Source organism: Periplaneta americana, chromosome 6 (assembly GCF_040183065.1).
Source record: "Periplaneta americana isolate PAMFEO1 chromosome 6, P.americana_PAMFEO1_priV1, whole genome shotgun sequence".
Classification (NCBI taxonomy): domain Eukaryota; kingdom Metazoa; phylum Arthropoda; class Insecta; order Blattodea; family Blattidae; genus Periplaneta; species Periplaneta americana.
Window position 1 is genome coordinate 104,151,643 of NC_091122.1, and position 22,009 is coordinate 104,173,651.

At 36.5% G+C, this 22,009-nt stretch overlaps 2 protein-coding genes across 7 annotated transcripts in view; one reads left to right on the forward strand and one right to left on the reverse strand.

The window, feature by feature from the left end:
• Window positions 1–19,180, reverse strand: part of LOC138701600 (ER degradation-enhancing alpha-mannosidase-like protein 2) — a 29,770-nt gene extending 10,590 nt beyond the window's left edge. For both annotated transcript variants that reach the window (XM_069828657.1, XM_069828656.1), the window contains exons 1-8: window positions 18,973–19,180; window positions 18,045–18,155; window positions 11,084–11,269; window positions 10,457–10,700; window positions 9,828–10,158; window positions 7,772–7,863; window positions 5,028–5,192; window positions 1,991–2,180 (exon numbers count right to left, since the gene is read on the reverse strand). In XM_069828657.1, coding sequence (XP_069684758.1) covers window positions 1,991–2,180; window positions 5,028–5,192; window positions 7,772–7,863; window positions 9,828–10,158; window positions 10,457–10,700; window positions 11,084–11,269; window positions 18,045–18,155; window positions 18,973–19,094 — 1,441 coding nt within the window. In that variant the 5' untranslated portion in view covers window positions 19,095–19,180. The remainder of the gene's footprint in view (window positions 1–1,990; window positions 2,181–5,027; window positions 5,193–7,771; window positions 7,864–9,827; window positions 10,159–10,456; window positions 10,701–11,083; window positions 11,270–18,044; window positions 18,156–18,972) is intronic.
• Window positions 19,181–21,085: 1,905 nt separating this feature from the next.
• The window catches only part of LOC138701601 (GDP-D-glucose phosphorylase 1), a 114,530-nt gene continuing 113,606 nt past the window's right edge, over window positions 21,086–22,009 (forward strand). For all 5 annotated transcript variants that reach the window (XR_011332628.1, XM_069828660.1, XM_069828659.1 and 2 more), the window contains exon 1: window positions 21,086–21,387. Coding sequence is in view for 4 of the 5 variants with exons in the window: in XM_069828660.1 (XP_069684761.1) it covers window positions 21,202–21,387 (186 nt within the window). In the remaining variant the exon portion in view is untranslated. The remainder of the gene's footprint in view (window positions 21,388–22,009) is intronic.

The window sequence follows — 22,009 nt, forward strand, 5'->3', positions numbered from 1 at the left end:
TGACAACAGCATGCAATATTACAGATTCTCAAATTTGAAACTTCCTCTCTTGTGCATCTGTTTGGGTGATCTATAATGTCCCCTGGATCGTAGATGATGCAGTCTGGATCCTTTGGCCATTTGTACTCTTCAATGCAAAACTCGTGCATAACTGACATTTTAATTCTATTATCTGAATTAATCTTTTTGACCTGGTCTGTGTATACTTGCTTTCCATATGTAACAGTTACCCATTCTCCTACTTTTTACTAGAATTTCTTCTGACTATCTATCTTCGTAGTGTATCCAGCTATTTGCTGACAACACGAGTTCCACTATGTATCACTATGAATTTCCTCTTCTTACAAAAAAAGCACGATGCTGGTTGTATATTTCAGCAGCCACATTCCAAAGATGAGGTGTATTCAGTATATATTGGAGAGAATTGTCCAAGGTTACAGGGATTGCAGATTTTAGATTAGTTCTATGGATGTTTGTGACAGGGCAGTTTAAGAGGATATGATCCAAATCTTCTTCGTTATTGTTGCACCAGCAACAACTACTAGAGTCAACAAGATTAAAGCGGTGAAGATAATTCTGAGTGATAATATGGCCTGTCCTGGCTCTTGCTAAAAAAGTTTGAATGTTTTGAAGTACTTGGCCTTTATCAGAAGAAAGCCATAATTCGACCCATAAATTTGTTAAATGAGAATTAACTGCAGAATAAGCGCTGGTTAAAGAAGTTATTTCCATAGGTTTGGGCCCCAGAGATGTTGCCTGTTTAGCAATAACATCAACAATCTCATTTCCAGTAATGCCGAAATGACTAGGTATCCATTGGAATATTATGTCTTTTTGAAGATTTAGTTTATTTAATATTTTTTGTATAGACATTGTGATTTATGCATAGGAAGTTGGAGTATATTTCATGAAATTTAGAATAGCTCCCATCGAGTCACTGAAAATGCATACAAGTATATCAGATTTCTTTGCAGGGCATGTACTTTGCCTGGAATTGTGATCACTGTATTCCATGGATTTGCCTTTTCTATTTCAGCTCCCATTTCGCGTTCATTAATGTGGAAAATACAAGTTTATGGTATTAGCTGTGTTGCCAAATCAGCAAAATATTTTTTACACTGTACAAAGTTTCAAAATTTCGGAAACATGTCTTAGGAATTTTAATCCCTTCATCATATTTACACAGACAGAAACCACGAGTGGTAGTCACTTCATTCAGCTGAAAACAATTGAATAAAATGCACACATTTTTAATAATTAACTTCAATGTTGTATATTATTACTAGCGAAAAAAAATGATTTCCAGTCCTACATTTATGACTGGGACTTCTGTTTTGCAAAATCTTTGAAGTGGTTACTGAGGTCGACTCGCTTCTTAGCAGTGTTCTATGACATCTGATCATTAGCTCAATATGGAATGATTAAGTGTTGTTGAGTCCCTGTCCTAATATCATTAACACCACACCAGTATTCAGAACCTCAATGATATTCAATGCTAAATCCAACAAGAATATTATAAGTTAGTGAGAGCTTATACGAATATTGTAATACAATAAAGCAGTGCCAGTCAGTATTTTTAACAATTCACATTTAGGGTGTAATTGAAAAATGAGTGAAATAGCCTATATATAATTAGTACCAAATTAAAATGATCCAGAACGGACAATAGTTATTTATTACGAGACAGAATGTAAAGGTTCCTGAAATTCACTAGATATTTTTCTAGACACTGGTCTGGTTTATTTCGAGCCCAGAATTATATAATTTTATCAGTACAGTTATTGTTTCTTTTTCTGCTATATAAACGTTTTTGTCGTCTATTATTTCTATATTATTAGTATTAAGATTAATATAATTATTAAAAGTAGTATTGTAATACAAATGAATATTGTACTTTTTTATGGATTAATAAGATATAACGGTTCTTAGCTCTCTAAATTGCAGTATAAAAGACTACTTTGGTACATTCGAATAATATAAAAAAGCCAACCTGTGTTGAATATGTAGCCACCTGCCTCAAGCACACACTCTCCCCAGGGCGTGTTCACCACCATACCATGCTGGCCGCGGTTATGTAGGAAGTTGTCTGTGTCGAAAAGCAAGTACAAATATTTGGTGGTCTCAGCCAAGAAGAATGACTCCATACGGTCTTCCTTACGATGATCCCGTACATCTTTAATCTATGACATCATATTAAACACAGGAACAGTCATTTCACCAGCAATGAGATATTTACCTTATCTACATAATGCAATGCCTAATAAATTTAATATTATTGTAAAAAGAAATCAATTATGTGGTGTACACCATGTAGTAGCAGTCCTGATGGTGGTGGTGGCAACGGTGGTTTATTTAATGCTTTTAACTGCAGAAGTTATTGTGGTCCAAATTCTGAGTGGATGAGAAGAGGCCAACAAATTTCTCATGAAGCCTTCTATCTTGGACATGGTTCTTTTACATGTTGTAATCTACGCGAGAGGTCTATCAATTTTATTTATTTCTGGAGAGGAAGCAATGCTAATGATTTTATTGCTCTTTACAGTCCATTGCCCTTGGCTAGGTTTGAATCCACAAACCCAGAAACCAAGGGCTAGCATGGTACCTGCTAGACCATCGACAATGACACCATGCTGTGAAATTTTTCTTAGTGTTCTAGTTGTCACCGTATGCCCCTGGACTCATGTTATATAGATTCAATCCCAACCAAGAGCGATGGAAAAAAAAAAAAAAAATTCAGAAAAAAACTTTGCACAATTGAGTCCCCAAAGTATATGCCAAGATACTGCAGTATCCTCAGTCTTCGTGATCTCATTCATGTCCTTCTGTGTTGTAAAAATAAATACATTTCTCATTTCAGCAATATTCTTCATCACACTAGATATTTTTCTCCTAAGTCAGTCTTCTTTTTCAGCTTTGCACCATGATTCCATAGGAAAAGGTTCATATTTTCTACTGTGATGCATTGTCCATTACTTTGAAGACTCTTGTTGCAGTGTTAGGTAATAAATGTTCAGAAAATCGTTTTTCACAAAGCTCACTACCTGTTTCATTGTCTGCATTCTTGCAAAAAAAAAAAAAAAAAGTGAGTTCTGTATTTTTAACGAAGCCATTCTTATTGTCTGATATCCATCAGTTGTCAGTTAAGTCTCTGATTTACATCGTCAATACACATCTGGTAAGTATTTTTCATTTTAGTGTTTTTTCACTCCTATATTACGAGGCTGTCTGGCATTTAAGTTATAGTCTTGCCTTGAGCTCTGAAATTTGTAATATATATTTAAATATTTGTAGTGCTAGCTATTAATGTCATCCCTTTCGATAAAACACTTTTGTGAATCTTACATTGTTGCTAGAAACTTATGTTATATAAAAATTGGTATGCAGTAAAACAAATTTGGAAGAGACTTGCTTATCTCCAATAGCATTTCACAGAGTACTGTTCACAGTTCGTGAGATGTTTGGAGACATCATAAAACAGACAATGTGCTGCATGTCGCTGTATACTACTCTATATTGTGTAATTTGTGTATTATTTATCTTTTTTTTTCGACGTGAATGTCTTTAAGTTTGGTCCAGCACTAGAGTGCCATAGAAAGTCGACCAACACATTTAAGGCAGGTTTTGTTGCACCAATAATTTCTAAACTACACGACATATTCCAATGAAGTAAATGGCGATTGACAGACGAAGGATCAGTAAGGCTATTGTGACCTTGAGTTGGAGTGGGTGTTGTAGCTAGTGATATATGATAGAGGGGGAAGTTGCACGAATTGATACGTCGCATGGCAATCTAGGCAGTGTAACTCGAGAATACGAAGTGATGGAAAAATTTGCAGTGAGTGAAGAGAGAAAATTCACAATGTCGAAGCATATGCAGCGCAAATGGGAGTGGGCATAAAAGCAACAGATAGCTTACATTCAACATCCCATCCTGAGAGATGTATTCACACACAAACGTTTCTGATACAGCCTATTCTGATTTTTTTTTTGTAGACATTCTCGTTTCTGTTCTTAGTAGGAAACTGCAGAAGGCCTCTCCAAAGTACCAGTACTTGATTGAAATTGAAGTGCATCCGCGCATTTAATTACATTAAATTTACATTTGACTACACATTCCTTTACAGATTTTGTTCAAAATGGAGGCTCTGTTTCTCGATACAAAATGTGTTCTTACTGTGCTTCCACCAACATTGTAGCACAAAAACATGTTCTGTGGTTAATAATTATTTGCAATTCATTGCAAGAAACTAGCAGTTATTGCATAGAGACGTAACTCAACACAATAACAAGACATAACATTGAAAAAAACAGTTGACGCACGAACATGGTTGTCAACCCATCAGCTATTCATTATATTCAAGTTAAGACATCTGTATATGTGTACAAGTATGAAACCTAAGAACGAATATTGGGGAAAGCGACTTTTGACCTACCTTGTATTATATAATACACAAAATGTTCAAAAAGTGTGGAATATTACTCATAACTTCTTCAATTTTAATTAAAAAAAAAAGTTTTATACAAAAGCTGTTTGAGATGAACCATACAATATGATACCAGTGTTCGAAAAAAGTTATTCAGGCATACAGGGTGTGACAGTAAACTTTATTTTTTTTAATGGCATCCTATATTATATATTCCGAATTTCCATTAAATTTTACGTATGAGTGTGTACAAATTTTACCTGTTGACCTGTTCAATTCTTTTAACTATTTATTAATCTTGTTTCGTGGACTTCAAACTTGAGACAAATAAGTATGTAAAATCATGGTTGATAAATTGATTTGCTGTTGCTGTTGTGGTGGTTTGTGAATATGATGATTGTGTTAATGGTGAATGTGGTGCTGACTGTAATGTTAAAGGTAGATGTGGATGTGGATGTGGATGTGGATGTGGTAGTGATGGTGGTGGTGACACAGTTATAGAAATGGCATGAGAAACCAAAATAGGCTTAGAAAACTTGCCCTATAAGAGCTGTATCTATCACAAAACAAACTCTCAGCACCAACTGGAGACGAAATGCATACCGTGGCATAGCCGCAGGGTGTGCGAGCACTGTGCTGGATGCTGCGCAGAATATCCTTGCCCACCTCCAGAAGGTATGGGTCACCAGTTGCCCGGTACAGATACATCACAGACTCCACAAGCTCCGGTCGCAGAGGGTAGCCTTCACGATTAGTGCCTGCTTCTCCCTGGATAATCATACAAAAACCACAAATTTTTGTTAAAGTATATACCAATTTGTTACATGTGATCAAGGGTACAACCAAGGAATTACACAAAACTTGGATGTAGGAACAAGGAAAACTTCAAATCTAGGTTTTACTGTGTTTAATAGCAAAGGCAATTTGGATGAACTTTAAAGAAAACTTGTTCATTATGTTCATTTTTCGAGATTGACGACGCATAACTACTATTCTCTTTTACATGTTGCCATTTTTAACATGGAAATACCAATCTGTTATATGTGATTGGGAATCATACATTCAGACTAAGCTTTTAATGGCCAATATTATTGATTATTCTACAGCTATCAAAGTATACTCAGGTGATTTAAACATTATTACGGCAAGAATCTTGTGAGAAAATATGAGCACGTGACAACAAGTTGATTCATGATGAAACTCTGATTAAGGTAATGTTCTGGATGCTCTGCATTTCATTCCAGAGGTTTGGAAAGCAATCACAGATTCAACACTATCTGTTTTCATAAATGTGGATTTACTGTGGATGAAAGTGGTTCTGTGGTTCTCTCAGGATTGAAAGTGCAATAGAATTGAACACAACATAAGACGAATGGAATCAATTAGAAGCTGGTGTGTCATATGAAGAAGAAGTAGGCTGATGAAAATATTGTAAAGTGTGCAGCTCAGAACACAAAACAAAAAATTGAGAGAAGGAAAGCTAGCATTTGAAGAAGGAGGAGGAGGAGGAGGAGGAGGAGCAGAAGAAGAAGAAGAGACAGTGAATCTCCAACATTGCTGTCAGCACTGGGAAGACATCAACAATAATACGAGATACCTCATTGAGATTTTATTGTGATGATAATGTGAGTGTTGAAAATGATACTGTACATACAGGTTTTATATTAAAGAAACCTACCTTAATGGACATATGGAAAAAGAAGATGTTGTTTTCTAATGCCAGGCGTTTGACAATAAAGTCATTTGACCTCTTGCATTCCAATATTTTTCAAAGATATTATCATGACTAGCCACTGAAGCACAGATTTTGAGGTGTTCCGAATCCATTTCTTGGTTTGAGTTGCACAATGGGCAGTTAGGGGACTGATATATTCCAATTCTATGCAGGTGTTTGGCCAAACAATCATGGTCTGTTGCCAATCTAAATGCAGCTACAGACGATTTTCGTGGTAAATCGGGAATTAACTGTGGATTTTGATGCAGAGAGTTCCATTTTTTCCCTTGGGATTGAGTTATCACATTTTGTTTGTTGAAGTCTAAGTATGTAGATTTAATAAATCTCTTCACAGAGTAATACGTAGATTTAGTAACAGGTCTGTAAGTAGCAGTGCTGCCCTTCTTTGCTAAAGCATCCGCATTCTCGTTTCCCAGGATTCCACAATGGGATGGTATCCATTGGAATACAATTCTTTTATTGAGTGATATTGAGAGAGCATTTTAGTTATTTCTGCTGTTTGAGATGAAGGTGTGTGTTTAGAGACGATTGATAGAATAGCTGCTTTGGAGTCTGACAATATAACTGCATTCCTAAATTTATTGATGTGGCATAGAAGATTCCTGAAACATTCACTTATTGCAATGATTTCACCATCAAAACTTGTTGTTCCATATCCAAGAGATCTATAAAGTGAGAAGAGACAGCACATAACACATGCACCGGCACCTTGTTCTATGGAAAAAGAAGTAAATTAGATTCTAAGTAATATTATTTACTGTAATGATTTTTTTATTATTCTTTATAACCTTAAGTAAATACACTTTTTTCCCCTTTTACCTACCTCTTATTAGTAAACCGCGGATTTTTAGGTCCTAAAAAATGTGTTTTAGGTGCATGAAATAGGCACTTTCAGTAATTTACCTCATTTAGGCTTTATGAAACATAAAATAGGCTCTAAAAATATAGGATAGGAAAACACTATTGATATTTAAAAAATTAGTACAGTGTTAACGAATTAGCAAATTTATTGACAAAGGCAAGGAAACTAACATTAGACTTATACATAGAGTTGTAAACTATAGGAAATAGTATGTGAATGTCAAAATGTTGAAATGGCTCGTAGATAGACATATTAGAGATGAAGCCATGATCGAAAGGTCCCTTCATTCCTTACAATTTACGTACCAATCTGGTAAATTTTTTCACATATTTATATACCTACTTTCTGCAACCTAACATGAGCTTCTGAAATATTTTAATGTCCTGTGAAATGAAGAAGAAGAGGAAGAAAACAAGAAAGGAGGAAGAAAATGGAAAGAGGATGAGGAATTAAAAAATTATGATGATTGTTATTTGATTTCTCTCTCTGGCCTTTTCTTCCCAAGATATCTAGACCTAAGAGTGGCGTCTAATGGAGTTTAGCCATGCAAAGATCCAAGAAAAATCAAAATGTCAAATAAAATGCTATAACTTTATAATAACAAACTATTCACGGTAAGAATATATGCTTGCTTTACTTATCTCAATTAGTACTTAATTAAAGAAATGTCTTAAATTACTTCCCCAGGGAAGTAGCATTTCAAAGCCATGTCTCAGACTGCCATTGTGTGCATATTTGCCAGTCACTCACCTGTGGAATATTATAGTACTCAGGAATGAATCCATATTGCTTCCACACCTGGTGATAATTGTGCAATGACTTTATTGCTTTATTGATGTCTCCTGCAATTAAATAAAATATTATTTCCTTCAAAACATAAATGCTAAGTGTTTGTGTGTATTGTTCCTCTTATTCAAACATCACAGTTGATACTGGTGTACTATATTTAATTCTAGTAGCAATGAAATTAGTAGAGATGCACGACAAAGATACATTTTGGAAATAAACAGTGAAAAAATATACAAAATGTATACAGGGAATCTCTAAATCAGTGGTCATTAGCACTCGCTGAAATGGGTTACAGGTAAGCAGTGCATGGCGACAGTGCAGGAGGAAGCATACCCGCCAGCAGCCATGAATGCACGCTGGTGCTGTAAGAGATCTGCGGGTAAGAGACGCTAGCCTGAGAGTGCAGTGTTCTGATGACCGCTGCTCTAAATGATTCATCGCTTGTAGCCTGCACTGAACTCGGGATACTTCATTTGCAGGTGACAGGGAGGGCAGGTTATTGGCCAGTTACACACGCTGGTATTCAGTCATAGTCGTACTTTTAATTTGTGAATATGTACAGACTCAGAAACCTAAATTTTCCAAGTTTCAGTTATACCAACATATTGCGCATGCTCAGCACTCAGTAAGCACCGGGCATGCACAGTGTGTTATAACTGTCATTTGGAAAATTCAGATGGCCCAAATTTTGTTTCTAGGTCTGAACAGTTTACAGCAAAGATTGTTTCTTGTGAAGTATTACAGATATTATTCTATATGAAAGTGTCGTCATTTGTTTCAACGTGAGTTCACAAGAGAAAACATTTGTAACAGAACAACAATCCATAGATAATGGAATTCTGAATAAAAGAAAATTTGATAGACTTCACATTCCCACTGAAGAGAAATTAGGTGAAAAAAGTTCCAGGCTCGAACAATTTCAGTGAAAAATCTTTCAAATACCTAGCTCAGGAAACCAGAGCATTCAAATTGTCAGCAGTGAGAGCAACAAATTTCATATAAAACACAAGTGACCGATAAATTAAGTGAATATGATCCAGTCCAAGAGTAAATTATTGAAATTGATTCTCCAGTCTGTGTATGTTGATGAAGTAAATACGATAAGTCTGTTTTTTTTTTTCTTTTTGCGTCATTACAGGACCGATTTAACAGGGGCCAGGGCCCACTTCAGCCAAGGCAGCGCACATTCGTTAGTTGCTACTTATACTATCACTTCTTTGTTGTTGTTGTTTAGTCAACTGTCCAAAGACAGATCTGAACCTCACAAGTGATATGAAGAAGGCATCGCTTATAAGGCAACTAGGCCAGGAGATAATGGGGTAGGGTTGTCAGTTCCTTTCCTCCTACATTGCATACATCGCTTACTAGTTACATATTACACTAGTCAGACTTCAGATGCATACAAACAATTTATTGTTCTTCCTCTGACACATATCGTCAAGTGAGATGTACTGCCTGATGATAGATGTACATATCAGCCAGAACCTCACTTCTTTGAATGATAATAAATAAAGTAGAAATAAAAAAATCTCCGTTCACGAAAGATAACTGAACCAATTGTCTCTACATTGTTAAAAGTCTCATTAAGCAAGTCACTTTTATCCCTCTCCTTCGATATCTTCATTAAATTATTTGTCTGTCTTGTAACTTTACAAAGATAAAAGTCTCATTAAGCAAGTCACTTTTGTCCCTCTCCTTCGATATCTTCATTAAATGATTTGTCTTGTCTTGTAACTTTACACGTATATTTTTAACTGCATATGTGAAAGGAATGAATAATTATGAAAGAGAGGGAAACAGAAATTGGTAGTACATAAAGTCAAAGTGACTGAAGTTAAAAATTGTAGCAATGTTGTACAGCAACTAAATTAAAAATAAGTATAAATTCTAAACAAATTTCAGTTTTTATGATGAAGTTCATTTTTCTTTCCAGTCTTATTTTTAAAATTAGCTATTCCTAACAGCTTTTCTGTCGACAATCATTAATTGCACTATTTTGTAGACATGACTAGCTAACCTATGAGGCTAAGAACCCCTGGCCAGTAAGCCTCGAGGGACTGGAACACAGGCAGAGTGACTTGACCCTTGGACATGGAGACCCAGAGATGCCAGTCATCACGCTTGAGATACTTGTCGATGGCAGCCCGGCCCTCATTGAACATGTGCATGAGCTCAGGGCGCTGCAGTAGAATGGAGCCTTTGGCCAGATATTCGTAGTATGAGTCCACACCTGCTCCAATGCCTGCATCCTGTGCTGTCCAGCGGCCTGTTTGCACGTCAATATGGTTACCTACCAGTCCAATTGCTGAGCGATGATGATACAATGCATGCAAAGCATTCATAGCTACCTGCAAATAAATATTATGAATGTTATATAGGCTTATGATAAAATATCTTGGAGGCAGAAATGTCTATGTTCATCAAGTACAGATATAGGAGGGGAGGAAGAAGAGGAAATAAAGAACAACAAGGAGGAGGAAGATGAGGAGGACAAAGAAGGATAAGCAAGCGAAGAAAGAGGAGGAGCAACAGAAGAAGAAACAAAGAATGGAGAAGACTACACAAACTGTGTACTGTCTATGACAATGACCCAATAGGTATATAGAGTTTTAACCTTTTTAGACTCATTTACTGCTCTTAACTAACCTCTTCAAACAACGGATCCCCTGTAAGTCTGGAAAGTGTGCCAAACTCTAGAATAAATGTCCCCACTCCAGCTGTGCAAGTGATGCTTGTTTCCCCAACAGGCACACCATGCCGCAGGTTCACAGTGCCATAAGGCATTCCTGTGGTTGTGTCAAATGCTGCAATCAGACGACGTGCCACATCCTCAGCCAACTGCAACAATGGGCCATTGCATGGCCATCCTGGTTCAACTGCCACACCTGCTCTGTTGACAAGTGGGATGCAATTTAATGATAGTCTTCAAACTATAAGAGCATTTTAATAATACTGTTCTTAATTCATGCACTTTTTAAATTAATCATGTTGTTATAGTGTGTCCACAGAAAACCTTCGTAATTATAAATGGGTATATTGTCTCTCTCGGTAGTCGTATGCATGAAGGTATGATGAGCTGTCATCATCTGATTAACGCAAAAGAATTCATGCACTGATTTGGATGTATAAAACGAAGTATTTAAAATGATTATTAAAATGTACCTTACAGAAATTGAAATGAATCAAAGCATTACAGGGAGCATTGTTTCTTTCACAAAAATTAAATCTTCTATCCCGATGTAAGAGAAAAACAAAACAAGAAGGTTCACTTACCTGTACGATAATAAATGCGCACTCAATAGTCCTCCAATGATACGAATATTGGTTTCGAATACAGAAACATTTATGTTAGCATCAAAATTAGCATTTGTCGTTATTATGTCTACAACTCGCTGAAATTCAGTATAATTTCCCATGACAGCCAGTGTGTCCAAAGCATCAATAAGTGTCAAGGAGTAACTGCAACAATAATAATTCATATAATTATCCTGATGTCCACTATCACCATCCTTAAATGTACATGCAAAGCTTGAGTTACATAACGTGTTTTAAGACACAAAACTTACAAATTGATCATGTCCTTGATGGTCTTGTTACCGTGTTTGTTTTTGGACATATGTTCAAATCCATCCAATGATGATGGTTTTTCAAGAGATGATAAAAATCTTCAACATGTATTCTTTGAAAGGGAAGTAAAACTAGAGCTATTGTGTCGCAGATTATCAGCATGTAAATGAGTCTCGGAACAGAATTGCTGTCCAAACTGTTCCTTGCACTACCAAGTTACTTTTGTAGTCAATCTTCCAGAGTCTACTTTTAATACTTGTTACTTTCATTTCTGGTCCCACGTCATAGTGTCATGGTCTAAAGCATCCTGCCTAGGACTCGCGTTACAGAATGTGTGCTGGTTTGTCCTCATGGGGTACGAAACTTTTTCATGAAATTTTGGTCAGTGTATGGGACCTGTGCCCACCCAGCATGGTGATGCACTTGGGGAGCTATGATAAGTACCAAAATCCAGCTATAACGGCTGGGGAATCATGCTAACCACACGATACCTCCATTCTGGTTGGATGATCGTCCACCTCTGCTTCGGCATGTGAACATGAGACCAGCAGCTGGCTGATCAGTCTGGGCCCTTCAAGGGCTGTAGCGCCATGAATTATTATTATTGCTTTTATTTTTTAATCTATATTGTATATCATACAATAATATTGTTGGCTTACAATATGTTCCTAATATAATCATATTTATCGTTATATCTGTTACAAATTATATATTAATGGCCCATGCAATTTCATTTGTTCAGTTTGAACGTTTGCTTGTCTTTGTTTTTTAAAATCGAAAAGTAACATTTGTTTTCCTTTACTACAAGTTATAGGAGCTTGTCGAAATGGAAGGAGTTACGTTTTTCTTGTGTTAAAAATATACTGATAAAGGATATGCAAAGCCAGACTTATAATAAGAGGTTATGGACAATCTCATTAATACAGGAAAGATGTGACAAAACCTATACAAAATTGTAGGGCTTGAATAGCATAAACCAGAACATCTATGTAATTGACATAGATACTCAACCAGTTTTATAAAAAACTGAATAATAAAAACGTCGTGATTAGCTTCGTTGAGTACACATCAATATGCCAACAATACTTGGTACTTCAGTACTTCACTGCATGAAGTCACAGACTAGTATAGATGAAGCCTTGAGTTCGATTCTACTGCATTTATATTCACTTCATTCCTTTTAATCTTTTTTTTATTTTACTTTTTATTGTGAACTGATGATGATACCATTATTATTATTATTATTATTATTATTATTATTATTATTATTATTATACTTACTTACAAATGGCTTTTAAGGAACCCGAAGGTTCATTGCCGCCCTCACATAAGCCCGCCAGCGGTCCCTATCCTGTGCAAGATTAATCCAGTCTCTATCATCATACCCCACCTCCCTCAAATCCATTTTAATATTATCCTCCCATCTACGTCTCGGCCTCCCTAAAGGTCTTTTTCCTTCCGGTCTCCCAACTAACACTCTATATGCATTTCTGGATTCGCCCATACGTGCTACATGCCCTGCCCATCTCAAACGTCTGGATTTAATGTTCCTAATTATGTCAGGTGAAGAATACAATGCGTGCAGTTCTGTGTTGTGTAACTTTCTCCATTCTCCTGTAACTTCATCCCGCTTAGCCCCAAATATTTTCCTTAGCACCTTATTCTCAAACACCCTGAACCTATGTTCCTCTCTCAGAGTGAGAGTCCAAGTTTCACAACCATACAGAAGAACCGGTAATATAACTGTTTTATAAATTCTAACTTTCAGATTTTTCGACAGCAGACTGGATGATAAGAGCTTCTCAACCGAATAATAACACGCATTTCCCATATTTATTCTGCGTTTAATTTCCTCCCGAGTGTCATTTATATTTGTTACTGTTGCTCCAAGATATTTGAATTTTTCCACCTCTTCGAAGGATAAATCTCCAATTTTTGTATTTCCATTTCGTACAATATTCTGGTCACGAGACATAATCATATACTTTGTCTTTTCGGGATTTACTTCCAAACCGATCGCTCTACTTGCTTCAAGTAAAATTTCCGTGTTTTCCCTAATCGTTTGTGTATTTTCTCCTAACATATTCACGTCATCCGCATAGACAAGAAGCTGATGTAACCCGTTCAATTCCAAACCCTGCCTGTTATCCTGAACTTTCCTAATGGCATATTCTAGAGCGAAGTTAAAAAGTAAAGGTGATAGTGCATCTCCTTGCTTTAGCCCGCAGTGAATTGGAAAAGCATCAGATAGAAACTGACCTATACGGACTCTGCTGTATGTTTCACTGAGACACATTTTAATTAATCGAACTAGTTTCTTGGGAATACCAAATTCAATAAGAATATCATATAATACTTCCCTCTTAACCGAGTCATAAGCCTTTTTGAAATCTATGAATAACTGATGTACTGTACCCTTATACTCCCATTTTTTCTCCATTATCTGTCGAATACAAAAAATCTGATCAATAGTCGATCTATTACGCCGAAAACCGCACTGATGATCCCCAATAATTTCATCTACGTACGGAGTTAATCTTCTCAAAAGAATATTGGACAAAATTTTGTATGACGTCAACAAAAGTGATATTCCTCGAAAGTTACCACAGTTGGTTTTGTCCCCCTTTTTAAAAATAGGTACAATTATGGACTCCTTCCATTGTTCTGGTACAATTTCCTTTTCCCAAATAGCAAGTACAAGTTTATAAATTTCGCTATATAATGCACTCCCACCCTCTTGTATTAATTCTGCTGGAATTTGATCGATACCTGGAGACTTGTACTTTTTCAGATTTTCTATCGCAATTTCGACTTCTGAAAGCGTGGGTTCGGGTATAAATGGCTCAGCAGTTTGTATTTCAATTTCGTCCCGATCATTTCTATTTGGCCTATGTACATTTAGTAGTTGCGCAAAATAGTTTTTCCATCTGTTTAGGATTGATGGAGAGTCTGCAAGCAAGTCACCATTCTCATCCTTGATCACGTTTACCCTTGGCTGATATCCGTTCTTAAATTCCTTTATACCCTTATATAAATCTCGAATGTTTTTATTCTTACTATTTGTTTCTACCTCATTCAGTTTGTCCTTCAAGTAACCTCTCTTTTTATTCCTAAGTGTACGACTTGCTTCCCGTCTTTCATTGAAATAATTATCTCTCTTCTCCTCAACTGGATCCTGTAAGAATTTCAATTTTGCCTGTTTTCTTCTTTCTACTACCATGCAACAATCTTCATCAAACCACGGTTTCTTTTTCTTAGTTTCATAATAACCTATGCTCTGCTCAGCTGCAATTTTGATACTATCTCTGATATTTTCCCACACGCTATTAACATCTAATTCTTTCTCAACTTCGTCGGAACTTTCTAAAGTGGCAAACCTATTCGAAATTTCGACCTGATAATTTTGCTTAGCTTCCTCGTCCTTTAATTTCAAAATATTGAATTTAGTAATATTAACTTGTTGCTCTACTCGCTTGGCTACTGATAATCTTTCTCTTAATTCTCCAATCACCAAATAATGGTCAGAATTACAGTCTGCACCCCTGAAAGTTCGAATATCTACTATACTAGTATGTCTCCGTTTATCTATCAAGATGTGATCTATTTGGTTGTGTGTCAATCCATCTGGAGAAGTCCAAGTATATTTATGTATATCCTTATGGGGGAATGTTGTACTTTTGACAATTAAATTTTTCGATGTGGCAAAGTTGACTAATCTAACTCCATTGTCACTACTAATTGCGTGTAGGCTCTCTTTTCCAATAGTTGGTCTAAAAATATCCTCCCGTCCTACTTTAGCATTGAAATCCCCCAATAAAATTTTCACGTGATATCTAGGGAACTGATCAAAAGTATGTTCCAATTCCTCATAGAAGCTATTCTTTATATGGTCGTCTTTCTCTTCTGTAGGGGCGTGAGCATTTATAACTATGATGTCGCACCATCTACCCTTAAGTACTAAATATGATAACCTGTCACTGATAAATTCGACCTTTTTTACTGCTGATTTTATTCTTTTATGAACAAAGAATCCTGTTCCTAATTGGTGATTATTGTTTCCTTCCCCATAATACAACAAATAATCTCCTATTTGTGATATGCCATTCCCATCTAACCTAACCTCTTGTACTCCTACGAAGTCTATTCTATATCTAGCTAGTTCTTTTGCTACTAATGTTACCCCTCCTGTTCTATAAAGACTAGTTACGTTCCAAGTGCCAAATCTCAAATCCTTATTCCTTTGCTGTGGTCGTGCCAGAGAATCAGTCCTATTCCGAGGCTTATTATAGGGATACGTAACAAGCTGTTTTTTACGGTGATGGGTTGTTAGCCCTTCGCCCAACCCCCAAGCTGGAGGACCACCCCTTATCGGCTGTCCACGACTGCTTATTCAATATATTCGCAGCTACCCTCCATATCTGGAGGCCGTCTCCTCTATCCGCAACCTGAGGACGCGCCATGCCGTGGTGATAGGGACCCACAATACATGGATTATTATTATTATTATTATTATTATTATTATTATTATTATTATTATTATATAGGCCCTACTTTGTTAAATTTCGAGTTTATTCTACATGGACCCCACGGTAACCACTAGAAATACAAGAAACAACATTTCAATTGCAGAAGTAATTCGGCATCGAAATTCAACATGGGCGAGAAATGACTGACAAAAGTTGCCTGGTGCCCTCTCATCAGAAACAAGATTCTTTAAGTGTCGTAAATCTACGACACAGAGCCACAACTTTACTTCCCTCCTGGAGGAAACCATGATACAGATTTTATCACCCTTTTTAAATCTAGCTCTTAATGGATTTTAATCTGTGAATGCAGGATCTAGTCGCCAGATGGTAACTGTCAGACCACCAAGGACAACTAGTTCTTGATGTGTCACCAAGGTAATTTTTTATACAATGGCGGGTACTTGATTTTGCATCATTCACCCAAGCATCCCCATGTAGGAGTGATGCTTCGAAGTTGTAGGCCTACTCCTTTTTGCTACAGCAGGCATTGTCCTCAGTGCATCATGGGAGGCGAAAACCTATCACCAAACACTATCTTACATCATAAACATTATTGGTTATTAAATAACTACATTTAGTCGAAGACATTAAGGGGATCAGCAAGATCTTTTAAGGACATCATAATGCAAGTCATTACCCTTGAAGGATCGAGTTCTGCAGTGTGATGCTCTTATTGTGTCAGTGTAGCATACTCTTAGAAAACACACACATAGTATGGCAATTTGTAATGGAAATTTCTAATATAGACTTTGCTGGTTAGAAGAGACTGCCTGATATGTTATCTATGAATTTGATTCATTAAGCCTCACAAAGTAACAGTTGGTTCATATCATAAATCTAAGACGAAGTATACAACATGTATAATCATATAGCTATCATTAACAACAGGTGGCAAGCTTTGAGTTTAGAGTTTAATAAAGGAAGGCCGATAGACCTTTAAGATCTCCCTTGCAATTCACATTGTTTTCCACAAGTCAAAGTTTAAATACTGTATCTTAGCGCAAAGAAACCAACAGGCCTTTAAGTTTTCCTGTGCCAATCATATTGTTTTCAATTGTCAAAGTTTAATCACTGTTGGAGAGAATAATTACTAAGATTGATAGAAACCCCGATAGTACAATTTACAACAGAATGTTAAAAATTTTGGCATATGCAGATGATGTACCTAGTTCTGATCAGAAGATCTATACAAGACCTGCAGACAGGCTTCCTTCAGTTGGAACACGAAGACATAAAGGTGAGGCTAGGGGCAAACTAAATATATGATAGCTTTCAGGAAGGAAAACAGATGGCCAAATATAGATAGCATTCGAATTTGAACTTATAATTAAAAAAGAGTGGATAAATTTAAATATTTCGGCTCAGTTATTTGACTTGTGAAGAATTAAAGCAAAGACTGAAGGCAGAGGACAAATGTTATTGGGCACTTTTTCTGTTAATGAAATCTAAGAATCTCTCAAGAAAAGGAAGTTACAGAACAATAATTGGGCCCATAGTAACTTATGCATTCGAGACTTGGTGTATGTTAAAGAATGATGAGAGAAAAATTTCTGCATGGGAAGGAAAGATACTGAACCAAAATTTAAGATTATCAGTGAAATTAAAAATTCACGACTAAGATGGTTAGGTCACACTGAAAGGAGTGACGACAGATTCTAAGAAAATATCCAAAAATATCCTGGCAAAAGAAGGTGCATTGGTAGGCCGAGGAGAAAATGGTTGGAGAACATAGAGGAGGACATCAAGAAAGTAGGATTAGAACTTGAAGGAGATGGATCCAAGGCAGAAAAGAATGGGCTTCAGTTGTTCAGCAGGCTTGGTCCTTCAAGGACCATAAAGCCACAAAGAGAGAGAGAGAGAGAGAAAGTTTAATCACTGTATTCTTTTTGGTAACTATGTAATAGGCATTAGACATACCATCTTCCAGCAGTAGGGGTCCAGGGCACATACATTACCAAATATTTCAATTAAATTTTCTGAGTTTTCTTATGATTGGCATATTGTCACCTCTTTACACTGTAATGGGAAAACATGTGCCCTGGAACTCTAATGCGAGAAGATGGCAGCCTGGTTGTTTACTACCTTCTTTTCATCTTAAATGCCGCCCATGATACCAATCCAGTAGCTACTGTAATACTCACCTCCCCCAAGTATCCACTCCATCACAACTTAGAGGCCGTAGTTCATCGTAAGGATATGCATACTTTAAATAACTGTTGTACGCATGCTGAAACATCTGTCTAACCTCCTCTCTGAAATATTTCAAATAAATAATATGAATAATAATACATTGAAAACGAGCGTTGAGATAGTTCCGCTGATTTTGGAAGTGAAAATGGTCGAATTTGTAAGAGATTTCTTCCGGAGATGGATTTTAAAAGTTAAGGATTTTATAGGAAAATATTTCAAGGCAAGGAAATTGTTCGGAAATGTAATAAACTACGTGTGAAATGAGAGGTGCATGGTACCGGTAATGAAAGTGCAAACGTGATTTCTGGTGAATGAAAGGAACGTAGGGACATAAAACACACGATACGATGTAATGTGAAGAACGTAAAACTTTTATTAATTCAATAGACACTGAGATTACAAAGAAGCACAACAAATAATAATGAAATAGATACAAAATTCTTATATGTAACTTCGTTTCTGCCTCGACCATTACGCTGACATCGGTAAACAAAAGTCCTGCAGAGATTCGTATATAACCTCTCACAGATTCGTATACACAAGACATAACAAAAACCAAAACTAACCTAACCTGTCACAGATTTATATATGGAAGGCATAGCCTGAGTGTAGACTAGCGTGAAATTTTCGTAATGTCACCAAAGTTATGTTGGTATTAAAGAGGAGACAGCTGAAGGTGTGGAAGCGAAGTGGGAAGGGAACCACGTATCTGCGAAGGGAACTACCTCAGCGCTCGTTTAATCCTACCTTTTCTCATATAGGAATAAATAGCAGAAGAGGCCATTTTACATAATTTAACAACGAAGACACTGAATTCCTTCTACAATATATGCGAGAGACATTCAGTAATTGTATAGGTTAAAGATGACATTAAAATACCTGAGGCTTTGTAAATCCTTTTTATCATACTTCCGCAAGCCATACGCAATATTTAGGCTAAAAAACGTCACACAGACAAAAATTATGTAACTACATCGTATAAGTGAAAACATTTCGGACATTTAAACATTGCAATTTGCCTTCAGAAGATCCTTAACACTCTAGCAGACATCCGTCATCAGAAAGTGTTGCCAACGAGTTCTTTTGGAAATCCCAAAGGCACTCTGAAAATTTAATTAAAAACCACCAAGCGTGGTAGGTTTGGTGGTAAGGCTAAACAATTCAAGTTTATGGAATAAATTAAAGTCAGAATCAATTCGATCATACTTCAGAAGTAATATTTATGCACGAATAGAATCAGTGAACTATAAAATATCGGTAAGTTTAGTATAAACCTAGATCATGGGTATAAATTGAGAATGTACATTAACTTCCAGTCCCGCGCTGTGGCATCCTGCCTAGGACTCGCGTTACGGAATGCGCGCTGGTTTGAGTCCTCATGGGGTAAGACATTTTCTCACGAAATTTCGGGCCAGTAGTGTATGGGAGTGTCCACCCAGCATCGTGATGCACTTGGAGAGCTACGGTAGGTAGCGAAAATCCGGTTTCGCAAACCAGCTATATAACGGCTGGGAGGATCATCGTGCTAACCACACGATACCTCCATTCTGGTTGGATGATCGTTCACCTCTGCTAAGGCATGTGGACGTGAGGCCTGCAGCCGGCTGGTCGGTCTTGGCCCTTCATGGGCTATAGCGCCATGGATTTACTTTACTTTACAATAACTTCTAAAATATCTACTATATATATATATTAAGTAACATAACTGTAAATTGTAATAAGTACTTTTCAGTAGGCGAAAGCATAAAATTCACAAAATGGCAAGAGTTCAAACTGTATTTCTATAAGGTAAACAATTTTTTTATCTCTCTTGTACGGAAGAGGAGGGACCCGAAGGCTTGCACTGCAGCCTGAGGCTTATTGTGCGTACCATTCCTATTCTGTGAATGATTGGGTAGCAGAACGGCAGCGCTCGAGTCCGAGGTCTAATGGTAAAAGTTGTCCAGCAATTTTGCTTCAACCCCGGAAAATACCCAATCAGGTAACTTGTCCCAACCAAACCATAGTACTATACATATACAAGTATTCACACAGTAAGAAATATTAATAGGGCTATGACAATATGTTAGCCGAGCATCACTAGCGCAACTGGTGGCGAATAACTAATAACTACGAGTAAATGCTCACCATATCTATTAACTTGGGAAATGAACATACATGGCATAAAATACGTATTATTAAGTAAAAAAAAAACTGTAGACTACATTGCGTAATGTTTTGCCCGATATCAGCTGATGGAACAGCGCTCTTATTTTGATGCCACGTTCATCCGGTAGTATTGAACCCCCTCTGTAATTATTTTAATGCTCGAAGTTTCTACCTCATTAAGTTTTTCCTTCAAGTAAATCTTTTGTTCTTATAAGTGTACGACTTGGTTCCTGTTTTTCGTTGAAATAATTATCTCTATTCGCCTGGACTGGATCCTGTAAGACTTTCAATTTTGCCTATTACCTTATTTTTACTACCATGGAACAAACAATCATCAAACCATAGTTTCTTTTTTATTAGTTTCATAATGATACATGCTCTGCTCAGCTGCAATTTTGATCTTATCACTTATATTTTCCCCACACGCTATTAACTCTATTAATATCTAACTCCTCCTCAACTTCGTCGGAACTTTCTAAAATGGCAAACTTATGTGTCATTTTGACACGACATAAACTAGCCAGATTTAGTGGAAAACAGCTGCCGTTGGCTACACAGATCACACTACTCGACCCACGATACAGTGGAAATTGTGGAAAACCAATCGCTTGAAGCTCAGCTTTTCAAAGAGTATGTGTTATAATAGAATAGTTTTCAGTCTTGCTTATATTTGCTTAAAATTGTCATTAAGTTAATACAAATTGGAGATAAAGGCTCCTATAAAATTAGAAAATCATAACTAAAGACTTAGGTTGGTAATTTTCAGTCAATACTAATCAAATGAATCTGTTAATCACCTGCACTTCAGTACTCTAATATTGATTAACAAAATGTCTTTTACGCTTATGATCTTTGATCAAGATGGTGTAGTATTTTTTGTAAATTATTAACAATTTTCTTTGTCCGATAAAAGTAAAGGACGAGTATTTTAGTTATTATTCGAGTCTTATTAATAAATTGATGTTTTATTGTGAAGATGATTTTATTTACGACACCCAATGGGGCTCTGTTGATCAAAATGTCAGCAATTTTGACAGTAGACTGCAATCAAAGTGGAAAAATGCTTTGGAGAATGGATATTTTCGCTATTGCTTGAATATTGCCCATACTCGAATATTGCCAGGGAAATATTCGTTTTTGGTGCAGGTAGAGTTATTTATTAATATATGTGGTACCTAATAGATCTTTGGGTATACCGATTTTTGGTATGACATACGTTAACGTAGGCCTAGCATATTTTGAGTTTGAAAGTGTGTAGGCCTATGAATTTTTTAAATTGAAGTTGTAAACTGGAAGGAACAGTCTTATAAATCAAGGGTTTTCTATAGCACGCGAGACGCAAAGTTTTTTTTGACCAATAAAGTGGAAAAATGGTGTAATTAATTGTCTGAGAGAAGGTGGTGTGGAATGTAAAGAATTCATATAGAACGTCAGTTGACTTCAAAACATATTAGAAAATAAGTGAAAATTGGAAAGAATTAATCTGTGTAGGTAGGCCTAACCTAGAAGTGATTATTCAACACGTGAAATGAAGAGGTAGAACACTTCAAAATGAACGCGAAACGCACATTCCACTTCAATTTATTATATGTAAGGCATATCTGTCCACCCCAGTAAAGGCAGTCAGTCCAATATCCGTGATTTTGGTATCTGTTTTCTGATCAGTCAACAAGATTAGTCTCTGTCCAGTAGAATCAGTCTGTCAACTACTTTCCAGTGCTCTGTACAGAGCCCCAGGTTAAGCAGTTGTCTGCCTTTAAGGAGCACT